General features: G+C 45.4%; 1 protein-coding gene across 12 annotated transcripts in view; it reads right to left on the bottom strand.

The window, feature by feature from the left end:
* The window catches only part of LOC100656652 (protocadherin gamma-C5), a 165,450-nt gene that overhangs the window by 96,192 nt on the left and 55,187 nt on the right, over positions 1-14,071 (bottom strand). The window contains exons 1-2 of one of the 12 annotated variants that reach the window (XM_023549965.2): positions 9,335-14,069; positions 7,062-7,414 (exon numbers count right to left, since the gene is read on the bottom strand). The exons of 7 other annotated variants lie outside the window; for them this stretch is intronic. In XM_023549965.2, coding sequence (XP_023405733.1) covers positions 7,379-7,414; positions 9,335-11,758 — 2,460 coding nt within the window. In that variant the 5' untranslated portion in view covers positions 11,759-14,069 and the 3' untranslated portion in view covers positions 7,062-7,378. 4 more of the 12 variants (XM_023549908.2, XM_023549929.2, XM_023549915.2 and 1 more) reach the window with 4 other exon arrangements.

Below are 14,071 nucleotides of genomic sequence, written 5' to 3'. Positions count from 1 at the left end.
ACTGGAACCAAAGGTGTATCTTCTATAGGAAACCTCGAATCATCTAACAAAGACAAAGGATCTTTTTTCTCACAGCTCTCCTGGCTGATGAGTGTGTCCACGTAGTTGGGCTGGGGGAAGATAATGTGGCTCTTTCCAGAGTCCGCCGTGAGGGAGACCTCGTGAGAGTAGGTCTGCAGGAAGGCCCGCACCCCGTCCACGCCCACAAATTGCGAGGCTGGCAGGGTCGGCAACACACTGCCCGAAGCCTGGAGCAGACGTTTTGTGTGCCAGCGCCGCAGCCTGAGCGCCAGCAGCACAATAACAAAAGCAAAGAAAACACAGGAAACACTGGCCACAGCCACCACCAGGTACAACGTGAGGCCCGAGGCAGTAGGGTCCGCAGGGAGCTCGAGACTGCCCAGATCGGCCAGGACGTCGGGGATGCTGTCGGCCACGGCCACGGTGAGTGTAACGGTGGCCGAGAGAGGGGGCTGACCATGGTCCTGGACGGCCACCACAAGGCTCTGCTTGAGCGCGTCTCTGTCCTGCAAGGCCCGCGCAGTGCGCACCTCGCCGGTGTGCACCCCCACTGCGAAGAGCCCTGGCTCGCTGGCCTTGAGCAGACGGTAGGTCAGCCAGGCATTCTGTCCTGAGTCACGGTCAACAGCCACCACCTTGGTCACCAGGTAGCCAGGCTCTGCCGAGCGCGGCGCCAGCTCCACGCCGGTGGAGCCATCGGTGGGGACGGCGGGGTATAAGATCTCGGGCGCGTTATCGTTTTGATCAAGCACGAACACGCTCAATGACATGTTACTACTGAGCGGCGGGTCCCCGCTGTCACAAGCAGTCACCTGCATCTGCAACTCTCGAAACTGTTCATAGTCGAAGGAGCGCAGAGCATACAGGACACCAGTGTCGGAATTGATGGATACGTAGGAGGACAGGGGCGCCCCCCGGATGGTGTCTTCAGTCAGTGAGTAAGTCACCCGGGCGTTCTTCTCGCTGTCCGGGTCGTGTGCAGTTACGGAGAAGATGGAGACGCCTATGGGGTTGTTTTCTGGAATGTAGGTGGAGTAGGACACGTAAGAGAAGGCGGGTGGGTTGTCATTGATGTCTGCCACGTGCAGGGTGAGGTGTATTTCCGTTGATAGAGGTGGACTTCCCCCATCTGTGGCCGTAACCGTGATATTGTAAGAGGATACTAGTTCCCTGTCGAGGGCTCTGTCCGTCACCAATCTATAATAGCTGTCAATGGACTTTTCTAATTTAAAAGGCAGATTCCCAGAGATGAAGCAGGTGACCTGTCCGTTCTGCCCAGAGTCTAGATCATGCACGTTTAAAAGGGCTATAACAGTTCCCGGAGGGGAATCTTCAGTCACTGGACTAAATACAGATGTGGTGGTCACCTCCGGACTGTTGTCATTTACGTCTTCGACAGTAATCAGGACTTTTGCTGTTGCAAGGTATGCTCCTCCGTCTTCCGCTTGGATTTCTATTTCATAGGAGTCTGTTTCTTCATAATCCAGATTTTCTGATATTTTAATTTCCCCAGTATTTTCGTTTAGCTGGAATTTCAACAAGTGTGTGTCAGGTAATTTTCGGAAGGAATATGTCACTTCCCCATTGGCTCCTTCGTCCCTATCGGTGGCAGTGACCGTCAGCAGTCGTGTGCCCACAGGCAGGTTCTCGGGAACACTGACTTGGTATTCAGGCAAGGTGAAGACTGGCGCATTGTCATTTGTATCGAAGACAGTCACACTGACAAGGGCAGTGCCAGATCGGAGAGGGTCGCCACCGTCGGAGGCCGTGAGGACCAGATGGTGCATCGCCTCTTCCTCGCGATCCAGGGCGCGCTCCAGCACCAGCTCCGGGTACTTGATGCCATTGGCTCGGCTCTGAACACGTAAGGAGAAGTGCTTATTCTGGCTGAGCTGGTAGCTTTGTAGGGCGTTCACGCCCACATCCGGATCCACAGCTTCCGGGAGCGGGAAACGCATCCCCGGAGGGACGTTTTCATTAATTTTTACATCTAGATTCTCTGCTTGGAATTTCGGGGCATTATCGTTAATATCAGTTACTTCTATTTCTATCCCGAAAAGCTTCACTCTATCTTCAACAAGGATGTTAAAATTCACCAGACACCGCTCGCTCTGAGCGCAGAGTTCCTCCCGGTCTATCCTCCCCGCAGTGATCAGGCTGCCGCTTCGCGGATTCAGAGCAAAGAGCTGCGTCCTACCTCTGGAGACAATGCGGACTCCGCGCTCCATCAGCTCCCGGGGCTCCAGCCCCAGGTCCTTGGAGATGTTCCCCACGAAAGAGCCTTTGTCTAACTCCTCAGGAACGGAGTAGCGGATCTGCCGGGCTCCAGTCTCCCGTAGCATGCAGAGGGAAAGACAGAGCAGGATCAGCTCGCTGCAGTTCGGGCGATTTCTTTGAGAGGCCATTGTTATTTGGCAACGGAATTCTCTCAAGATCCTCACTGGGCACGTTGTGTTTCAATTCTTTCCTTTTTCTTTCTGTGGCTGCCGGGAGTCTCTGTAACCTGCGCACCTTAAATTCCGGAGTGAGTTTCCCTGCAGTTGCAGAGCCAGTTTGTAGAAGCTGTGGGGCTTTGTGTAGCTGGAGCCCCGAGAATCCGGGTGGAGATCGGCCTGCGTTTCTCTCCTAGTAGGTAAACAGCGGCGCTCAGAGTCCTAAGAAGTTACTGCACCCACTGTATATTCAATAGAAAGTAAATGCTATTTGATTTTTGTTGGATATTTTTATCTTACTTCTTTGGTTCCTGAACTCATACAGATGAATAAATTACTATTTGTAAGTTACTTGGTGGAGGATAAGATGGAAATAAAGTACAGTAAAATATTATAAAATAAGAGTTGATTAAATATATACGTAACACTCATTTTCCCAAATGTGCCCATTTTAAAAGGAAAATAATGCTTACTGTGTTTGATCTTTTAGCTATATTCTGAAAAGTCTTACAATTTTATTTGAAATTGTGATTTAAATGGTGCAGCTCTATTTGGTAACATTCATATGAAGTCCATATTGATATACCTCTTATAATTCACTTTAAAGCTTTTTAAAATTTAGATTTAATTTCACTAAATTTGTTTAGCACTAAGATTGTGGTAAGAGATATTCAAAAGACTCCTTTCTAAAATAATTTTATTGAGCCTTAATGAATTAAAAAATATATATACTTCTTCATATAGGTATATAATTTAACTTTTTTAAATGAACTGAGCAGTATAGTCACAAGCTAAAAGGAATATATATTACAGTTGAAAATTAAAATACTTGTGTTGTAATAAGAGAAAAATGTATTAGAATTTGAAGTGCTATGAATTTTTAAAATGAAATAAGAGCGAGGTAGAACTTTTTTTGGACAAGTGTTTATGTCAAACGACCTGTTCTTATCAGGACATTGATGCCAACATAAATGATTTCTTCTCTTAGGCAGAAACCCAAAGTAAAGTGGTTCACACATCTTCAATTGTGTGTGTCCATCAACCCAGCTGCAGGTCGTTCCTCAAGGATGAAGGTTTGGAATTTCACATCTTTCGTATGGGTTTTCCAGAAGGGTCTTTGTCACCATGCCTCCAAGTATGGAACACTTCAAAGGTTTTATCTTTTTTTTTTTCAAAGACTTTATAGCAGAGAATCAGAGACAGAGGGCAAAGGCAACAAAATTTCATTTGCTTTCTTGGATATTTCTTTATCTTCCAAAGTAGAGGAAAAGAGATTGGGGATGAATACAATTTGAGCTCCAAGAAAAGATGAGGACCCTGGCCTTCAGTGAGTGTGTGGTAAGATAATGTCAAAGAAACCCAGAAACCCCAAATTTGAAGAGAAAAATTCCTTTAGGGCAATGAGTATTTGGTTTTGGGGACCATAATAATCTTGGCAATGAACAAAGTTTTGATTCTTCTTCCAAGAAAAACGCGTACATATATAACTTTGCATACAATTTCAGAAAGTTCTTGGATCTGCTGACCACACCCTCCTTGGATGCTTACAGTGTGGAAAAAAAGAACTATTAAAATAAATGAAGATACTTAAAGACACCTTAGAGGTTCTTTGCAATAAACGTTTCTTTGAAAGGAGTACTCGCTTTGATATTTAAATGCTTGTCTGAATAGTTAAAAAATTTAAAAATCCATAAATAGGATACGGAAAAGTCACGTTAAATCTCAGCACGCTCAAATAGGCAGGATTTATTTATTTAGAAGCTAGGGCCACTACCTCTACTTTGCTAATCAGAGCTTGACAAGACACCTCCAATGTGGTTGCATTCTACAGAGCAATTCATGAACCAAATAAATCTTTTGAAAAATATAATTGCCAAAGAGTCAACGTTAAGAAGACAAGATGGTGATTTGCTATGTATTTGCTAAATCGGATTCCAGACATGAAAATGAAGTAAAAACCTGTTGCTGTTGAGTTGATTCTGACTCCTAGTGACCCTAAAGGACAGAGTAGAACTGCCCCGTAGTGTTTCCAAGGAGCGCCTGGTGGATTCAAACTGCCGACCTTTTGGTTAGCAACCATAGCTCTTAACCACTATACTACCAAGGTTTCTGTAAATGAAGTAGTACTCTTGAAATATGAGAAACTAGGAGATTGGAGAAGACACAAAAATGGAACTCACCGGTGTTAGAGTCTTGGGACGTGAGGTCAAGTCATCCCCACCAGGAAGTGGAAATAAGTCCCCAGAAGAATCATCGCAAACTATGTCTTGTTTGGAATGCAAGGGCTCACTACAGTTTAGGAGATTAAACTCTGTCTTTCCCGTCTGCGCAATACACAAATTGTAGGAATAGGGCAAAGTTCCCTCGCTGTAGTTGGGGGGAACAACGGGTCCAGACTTGGAGCAGAAACCAGGCTGAAAGCAGCTCCAGGTGGTGGGGCTGGAGTTGCGTCTCAGGTGCAGGGCGATGGACAGAATTACTGCGAGGAGGAAGAGCACAGAGATCAAGGCCAAGGCCACCACCAGATAAAACTGCAGCTCCGCCTGGGGGTCAGAAGGCGCCGGGTGGTCGCTGAGGTCCGGCAGCGCCTCCTGCAGGCTGTCTGCGAACACCAGGAGCAGCGTAGCAGTGGCTGAGAGAGGCGGCTGTCCTCCATCGCGTACAGCGACCAACAGGCGCTGGCGGGACGCGTCCCTGTCGCCCAAGACACGCGCTGTACGCACCTCACCTGTGCGTAGCCCCAGGCTGAACAGCCCGGGCTCGCTGGCCTGCAGCACGTGGTAAGACAACCAGGCGTTGTGCCCAGAGTCTGCGTCCACCGCCACCACCTTGGTGACCAAGTAGCCAGGCTGCGCAGCTCGAGGTACCGTGTCAAAGAGCGCTGAGCCATCGGGCCCCAGCGCTGGATACAGTACCCTGGGCGCGTTGTCATTGCAGTCGTCCACCAGCACGCGCAGGCTCGCATTAGCGCTGAGCGCGGGCGAGCCCTGGTCACGCGCCTGCAGCGTCAGCTCGAAGGCGCGTAGCTGTTCGTGGTCGAAGGCGCGCTGCGCGTACACCACCCCGCTCTGCGCGCTCACAGACACGTAAGAAGACAGGGCCCGCGGCTCCAGATCACTGGCCACGATGGAGTAGGACACTTGGCCGTTAGTTCCCATGTCCAGATCCGAGGCACTGACGTGTGTTATGGAGGCGCCAGGTGGGTTGTTCTCAGGCACGTGGACGACATAAGAGGCCTGGTGGAAAACTGGCGCGTTGTCGTTGACGTCCGTGATGTGCAGGGTGACGCTTGTACTATAGGAGAGGGGTGGCTTGCCTTTGTCGGTTGCTGTAATGGTGATGTTGTATTCTGGAGTCTGCTCTCGGTCCAGAATCCCATCAGTCACCAGCTTGTAGTAATTTGTAGAAGAAGAATGAATCTTGAAAGGAATGTCTCTTCCTATACTACACAATACTTCTCCGTTTTCCCCAGAATCTCTGTCCCGTGTTTTGAAGAGGGCAATAACCATTCCAGGGAGTGAATTCTCCAAAATGTGATCAGAGAGGGACGTGATGATTATTTCTGGGCTGTTGTCGTTTTCATCTAGGATTTCTATGATTACTTTACATGGAGTGGAGAGTCCACCTCCGTCCTTGGCTTCCACCTCCATGATGTATCTTGCCACATCCTCAAAATCCAAAGACTGGTTATTGGTAACCACACCTGTTTTCTCATCCACCGAGAACATGTGCCTTGTGCTCTGAGTAGTGCTCCGGAAGTAGTAGCTGATCTCCGCATTGATCCCCTCGTCCTGGTCAGTGGCTGACACCCGAAACACAGAGGTTCCCGGAGGCAGATTTTCACTAAGACTGATTCTATATTCGTCTTTACTGAACACCGGGTGGTTATCGTTGGTGTCCCTGACAAAGATTTCTATGTTCGCTGTGGCACTACGGGGCGGGTCCCCTCCGTCCGAGGCAGTCAATATCAAGTGATGAGACCTCTGCTTTTCTCGATCTAGGGATTTCTCCAGAGACAACTCGGGGTATTTACCACCATCGGAATTAACTCTAACTAATAACGAGAAATAAGGATTAGGGTTTATCTGATAATCTTTAACTGAGTTCGTGCTTATATCGGGGTCCGTGGCAGGATCAAGGGATATTCGTGCACCAATCGATACAGATTCAAAAATTTCTAAACGTATATCCTTTTTATCGAATTGAGGGGCGTGGTCATTAATATCCTCAACAACCACAATGACATGAAAAATATTTAAAGGATTTTCCACCACTGCTTCCAGCTGCAACTCACATATTCTTCTCTCTCTGCATATCTGTTCACGATCTATTCGGTCCTTCACAAGCAGGTTCCCGCTCTCCAAGTCTATGTTGAAATGCGGCTTCTCCGCGCTAACTCGCAGCTTCCGAGCCGACACATCCTGGACACTGAGCCCTAGGTCCCTGGCGAGGTTCCCCACCACGGAGCCCTTGGCCAGCTCCTCGGGAATCGCGTAGCGGACCGGCTCGCAGAGCGCGGGGCAGAACAAAGGCAGCAGGAAGGCAAACAGTACCTGCCGCCGGCCGGCCAGGCGCCTCTGCGCGCAGCTCCCTCCCATTCCGCGCTCCGGTTCTCTCTGGGCCCCCGCGTTTCTGGGAGGCTGAAGGAACTGCAGTCCGCGGCGTCCCCGGAAGAGCGTTCGGCCCCGGACAGGCGGAGCCCCCAGTCTCGGGTCTGGGAATCCGTGTGCGCTAGGCAGGATCTGCGCAGCCGGGAGCTTCAGTGTGTGAACGGGTTTCCTTCTGTGTTGGTGGCTGCGCAGGAAATCCCAGATTGGAGGCTGAGGGATCCCGGGCGTCAGCGCTTGCTCTGCACTGGCCGACAGCGGCGCCCAGAGGCTGAGTGTGGGACCGCAGCCTCGGTTTTCCGTTTTGAATCCAAGTCATTATCTCCAGAATGTATTTATTGCTCTTCGATGATGCTGTTATATAATAGGTCCCATTTTGAGTTTTACCATAGTATTACAGAAGATATTTATATGCTTGGGGTTTTAGAGAGATTTATTGTGGACCATTTTAAACTTATACAAAAGTAGAGAGTATGGTATATTGAACCCTCATATACCCACCACCCAGCTTCAAATATTATCCACACAAGGCAATATTGTTGAATATATACTCCACTCCCCCACTATTTTGAAGACATATCATTTGAATTAACACTTCTTTTTAAGATGAGACATTAAGAAGGGCAGAAATTTAATCTCTAATCCTACCATGTTCTATAATCTGTTACTAATTCACAATAAATCCTGCCTAGAAAACTAGAATTCAGCACTTTCTACACTCTGCCCATTCATCCATCCAGTGAGCCGTGTGTTGTTTTTAAAGGCAAGTGACTTTTTTTTGTGTGTGGAAGCGAATAGCCAGAGACTGCCTACCATCAACTATCTATGTTACCACATTTTCCCAAATTAAAGTATATTTTAATATTAATGAATACTAAGTTCTAAAGGTTAATCCTTGGGATAGAAATCTAAAAATGACAATTTTCCTGTTGCATGGTTTAAAATATGACCCTGAACGATGCTTTAGTTCTTTCCCACTAGCAAAGGAATAGTGTCTGAAATATTTATCTCTGTATTAGTCTGTATCTCTTAATGGATTTCCAGACATGGTATTCTTTGTTTGCTCATAAGTAAAACAACATGAGTTCCAAAAATAATTACAATGGCAAAATAATTCTATTTCCATGGAAACGTCAGCAGTCACCAATGTATTTATGATCACATGTTTAGAATTTTGTGTCAACTTTGAATGTTATTTTCAAATCATTTTCTGGAATGTCATTTGTTAATTGACACCTGACAATATTTATGCTTTAATTAAATTAATATATTATTCCTTTTTATCACTAAATTCAGTAATATATTACTCCATAGCAATTCCCGAGAATCTTTTCCTAAATAATCTCCCATATTCAGATTTATTTCCAGCCTCAAAGGTTGAGGAATTGAGCCAGAAATAACAGATACTTGAAGTAGAATTTTTATTTCCCTAGTTTCATCCATCCACAATCTCAGAACCCCTCTTGAGTAAGCATAAACTACACGAAGAAAGAGTGCAAACTATCCTTTATAATCTAACATCAAGAATTTGTCAGATTCCTAAGATTATTCAGGAACATAACCTACATACAATGTTAAGAGTTTAAAACCTTTGTAGAGTATGGGAATAAGGATGTTACAATTTTCACCATTAAGGTAATAAAAGCATGCTTCACTGTGGTTTGGAAATAGATCATATAACCGAAGCTTGGATCTTCCTCAAATTTTAGAAAAGTCTACATGCAAATGGCCTCTACACTTCAAAGGGGTGTTGTCCAGTCATATAAACAGGAGGGCTTTGAGTTACTGTTTCTCTAAGAAGAATAAATTTGTTTGGTTATTAATTTACCCTTACTAAACAGATGTGCTTACAAAAATAGCATCAGCTGTAGAGATGGTTTTAGGGATAAGAATTTTACAAACTGGCCATTGGAGATATTAATCAACAAACTTCAGGAATGGGAATTCAGTCCTAGGAATTAGTAGTGAGCCAATCACTGTAACCCGACCCAATAACAAATCACCGAGACCTGAAAGTCGGAATCAGTGCAAGATAATGAGAGCTGACCTAAGAGGAATAGCTTTCATTGAGATTAGGCTAATTATTATGAGACAGTGAAAACTATATACGTGATGTAATCAATAAATGCCTCCTTTGGAGTTTGGAACAAAAATCAGGCCCCATGAAAGCTTAAATAAAGGTGAGAAAACCATTAAAATCGAATTACCCTATCTGAAATGCAGAAACCTAAAGAGAGCAACTTCTTAGAAGAAAAAGGATGAAATAGAACTTACTGGAACCAAAGGCGTGTCTTCGATAGGAATCTTGGACTCATCTGAAACACACAAAGGCTCGCTTTTCTCACAGCTCTCCTGGCTAATAAGTGTGTCTGCGTAGTTGGGCTGGGGGAAGATCAGGTGGCTCTTCCGCGAGTCCGCGGTGAGCGAGACCTCGTGGGAATAGGTCTGCAGGAAGGCCCGTACCCCGTCCACGCCCACAAAGTGCGAGGCTGGCAGGCTTGGCAACACGCTGCCAGAAGTCTGCAGTAGGTGCGACATGTGCCAGCGCCGCAGCCTGAAAGCCAGCACCACAATGACAAAGGCAAGGAAGACGCAGGAGACCACTGCCACAGCCACTACAAGGTAAAGCGTCAGCCCGGAAGCTTCTGGGTCCGCAGGGACCTCGAGGCTGCTCAGGTCGGCCAGGACATCAGGGATGCTGTCCGCCACGGCCACGGTGAGCGTGACAGTGGCCGAGAGAGGAGGCTGGCCGTGGTCCTGGACGGCCACCACCAGGCTCTGCTTGACCGCGTCTCTGTCCTGCAGGGCCCGCGCAGTGCGCACCTCGCCGGTGTGCACCCCCACCGTGAAGAGTCCTGGCTCACTGGCCTTGAGCAGGCGGTAGGACAGCCAGGCGTTCTGACCCGAGTCTCTGTCCACCGCCACCACCTTGGTCACCAAGTAGCCAGGCTCTGCCGAGCGCGGCGCCAGCTCCACGCCGGTGGAACCATCAGTGGGGAGGGTGGGGTACAGGATCTCCGGTATGTTGTCGTTTTGGTCCAGCACAAACAGGCTCAGCGATATATTGCTGCTGAGTGGCGGATTCCCACTATCACTTGCGGTGACACGCATCTGTAGGTCTCGGAACTGCTCATAGTCGAAAGATCGGAGTGCATACAGGACACCTGTGTCAGAGTTGATGGAGACGTAGGAGGTCAGTGGTGCCCCCTGGATGGTGTCCTCTGTCAGGGCGTAAATAACCCTGGCGTTCTCCTCCCTATCTGGGTCATGAGCAGTCACAGAGAAGATAGAGGTGCCTCTGGGATTATTTTCCGGGAGGTAGACTGAGTAGGAAGCACGAGAGAAGGCAGGTGGATTGTCGTTGATGTCAGCAACATGCAAGGTGATGTCAGTTTCTGTGGACAGGGGCGGGGTTCCTCTGTCGGTCGCTGTCACTGTGATGTTATACTCGGAGACTTTTTCTCTGTCAAGAATTTGGGCTGTCAACAATCGATAATAATCATCAATTGAATTTTCTAATTTAAATGGTAGGTTCTCCTGGATAGAACAGACAACTTGACCATTCTTTCCAGAGTCTCTGTCATGAGCATTAAAAAGAACCATTACGGTTCCCGGAAGAGCGTCTTCCCTCACTGGGCTAAACAGAGATGTAATGGTCACTTCTGGCCTATTGTCATTTACATCCTCCACAGAAATGAGCACTTTGGTCCGACCCTTTAATCCCCCACCATCTTCAGCTTGTATTTCCATTTCATAAAAAGCACATTCTTCATAATCTAGACTTTTTGCTGTTGCTATTTCCCCAGTATTTTCATTAAGTTGGAATAATGGAGATTGTTTTTCATTAATTTTCCAGAATTTATATGCCACTTTTCCATTGGCTCCCTCATCTGGGTCCGCAGCTCTTACAGTTAGCAGCCGGGTACCCCGGGGCATGTTCTCTGGAAGTTTCACTCGGTAAACCGGTTGAGCAAAAACTGGGGCATTGTCGTTTGTATCCAGCACTGTCACAAGGATGCGCACCGTGCTGGAGCGACGAGGGTCGCCGCCATCGGAGGCGGTGAGGACCAGGTGGTGAGCAGCCTCTTCCTCGCGGTCCAGAGAGCGCTCCAGCACCAGCTCTGGGTTTATAGTTCCATCGTCTCCAGTTTGCAAGCCCAGGGAGAAGTGGGGATCGGGGCTGAGCTGGTAGCTCTGGAGGGAGTTGACGCCCAGGTCCGCATCTAAGGCTTCTGGGAGTGGATAACGCGTTCCAGGCGGAGCGATTTCGTTAATTTTGACTTCCAGATTTTCATCCTGGAATTTTGGGGCGTTGTCATTGATATCAGTTACTTCTATTTCAATTCCATAAAGTTGTACTCTGTCTTCAATCAGGACTTTAAAGTTAACTAAACATGGTGCGCTCTGAGCGCAGAGCTCCTCCCGATCTACCCTGCCCGCAGTGATCAAGCTGCCGCTTTTGGGATTCAGAGCAAAGAGCTGGGTCTTACCTCTGGAGACGATGCGGACTCTGCGCTCTGACAGCTCCCGGAGTTCCAACCCCAGGTCCTTGGAGATGTTGGCCACAGCATAGCCTTTTTCTGTCTCTTCAGGCATTGAATATCGGATCTGACTGGCTGTGGACTCCCACAGCGTCCCCAGGAAAAAGCCCAGCAGGACTAATCTTCTGTTTTGCTGGCGACTCTTTGGAGCGGCCATTGTTGCTTCGCTAAGGAACTTTCTCAGAATTCTGTTTGTAGACGTTGACTCGTTAGGTTCCTTTTCCCTTTTGCAAGTATGGTGATCTTTTTCTTCAGGAAAAAGCTTGATTGCCCCCAAGTTAAGAGGCTGAGGTGTGCCGGAGCCCCGGAGCCGGTTTGCGGAATCTGCGGGGCTTTGTGTACTTGTAGCTCTGAAAATCCGGATACAGCACCCTGAGGTTTTTCACAGAGTTGGTGAACAGCGGCGCTCAGAGTCTTAAGGCGTTACTACACCCACTGAGATAAGCAATACTTGATTATAGATGGCTGATGAAAACACTACTTTTTTTGAAATTACGACTTCATAGTCTCTAATTGGTTACTGCATTCATATTCCAAAATCAGTTGCCATTTGTAGATATCCCAGTAGGAGTTCAAGTAGGGTGAAATTTCTATACATGTATTACTAACTCACTAGACTTTTTGGTTACTATTACATTAACTTATTCTCGATAGAATTTTGCTCTCTCTCTCTCTCTCTCTCTCTATAGATATGTATAAAACTCCAGATTCTTTTTTGTGGTGCTTCAATTTTTTCTGTACATCTTAACTATTTCAGTAATTAAGATTTAAGTAATTAAGACGTGCAATCCTCTGGAAAAATTCTAATTTTTCTAAATTTTATATATGTTATATATTAATATGTGTATATTAAGTAACTTTTTGAACAACTATATATGGCTATATTATTTACTTTTGAATTATTTTTATATGTTTAAATTTACTTTGATGTAAAATTCCAGTAGAAAAATTTCCTTTATGAAAATAAATTAGTTAAGAGTTATATATGTATATTGTCGCCTAATACTGCTTAAGTTTTACAGAATTAAAGTTTTAAAATTCTCATTTTTGTGACTGTTAAAACTTTCCCACTATTTAAAAAGACTAATTTTTTTCTGTTTGAATACAGCATTTGGAAAAGTCAAATGAGTACACAGTGAAAAGTCAGTGTCTATCTCACTCCTATGCAATTTTAAAGTAGTCTTAAACTTTTTATTTAAGGCATATGTTCTTAGGGTCATTTAAACTGAACAAAATATAGGAACAAATGTTTATCACTAAAAAGTAAAAAATAAGTGCCATTATAAGAAATCTCCAACAGTTCGTAAAGAAGCCATTAACTGAAGCATTTGCTAAAGGAAACCAAGCAAAAGGCTGATACTATGTAATGGCAACTTTGCATGCATACCACACTAGTAGTTTTTGCCTTAAAAATGGAAGAATGCAGGATTCCCTTTCCATCCTAGAGATAAAAGGATAACAGAAAGCCTCTATCACTTTTATATGTAGAGTTCCAAATGACAACAACAATCCAGTGTCTCTTCTTTCCTTTTTTCTTCAATGATTATATGTTAGGGATCAGAGCAAAATAAATAGAGGCAATAACTTTTCCTTTTCTTTTATCAAGTTTCTTCTTCTGGCAACTATAAGAGGAAGGAGAGGATTTTGGATCCATGAACCAATGTCGAAAGAGAAAATACAATAATGTGGACCTTCTAATGAGTTCATTGAGTGCTCTCTTTCTCTCTCTCTCCCAGCATATTTTATACAATTTTAGGGGATTCAAAGAATCATGAATCAATTAGGTAGGTATAAGGAACCAGACATAAGGAATAAACACAAGAAAGAGATGTAAATTTTGACAGTGAAATTGGTGAGGGAAGATACCTAGTAGTAACATAGTTACTTTGCTCTAAAAGTTGAATTACCTACTTTAGATCAAATGTTAGCTTATAATAAAAATTTAAATATATGTTGAATAGTGAATGAGACAATTCATGAGTAAATTTCATTAGCTTGGAAAAAAAGAGAAGAAAGTTTTCCATCCTTTTTGCTGTGAAGCTAAGAGCACACCCTTACTGCTTTGTAATTTGAGCTTGGTAATAAGATACCTCCATTTCATAAGCCACATACAAAAAAAAACCTTGCCAACAAGCTGATTCCGACTTATGGCAACCCCAGGTGTTACAGAGTAGAACTGCTCATTAGTGTTTTCTTGACTGTAATCCTTATGGAAGGAGATTGTCAGGTCTCTCTTCCGAGGCGCTGCTGGGTGGGTTCCAACCGCCAACCTTTAATTTAGTATTCAAGTGCAAACCTTTTTCACCACCCATGGTACTCCCAATTCATGCTGTCCTTGAAGAAAAGAAACGCCAGCTTTTTGACTCACTATAACTTTCTTAAGACAACTGACTAGATATAATGGAAATATTTTCATGTAAATACGGAAAATTGGGTAGATGGTAAAAAGGAAGAGACACTGAAATGAAAC

Source organism: Loxodonta africana, chromosome 2 (assembly GCF_030014295.1).
Source record: "Loxodonta africana isolate mLoxAfr1 chromosome 2, mLoxAfr1.hap2, whole genome shotgun sequence".
In the NCBI taxonomy this organism is placed as follows: Eukaryota; Metazoa; Chordata; class Mammalia; order Proboscidea; family Elephantidae; genus Loxodonta; species Loxodonta africana.
This window is presented reverse-complemented; position numbering and strand designations above follow the sequence as displayed.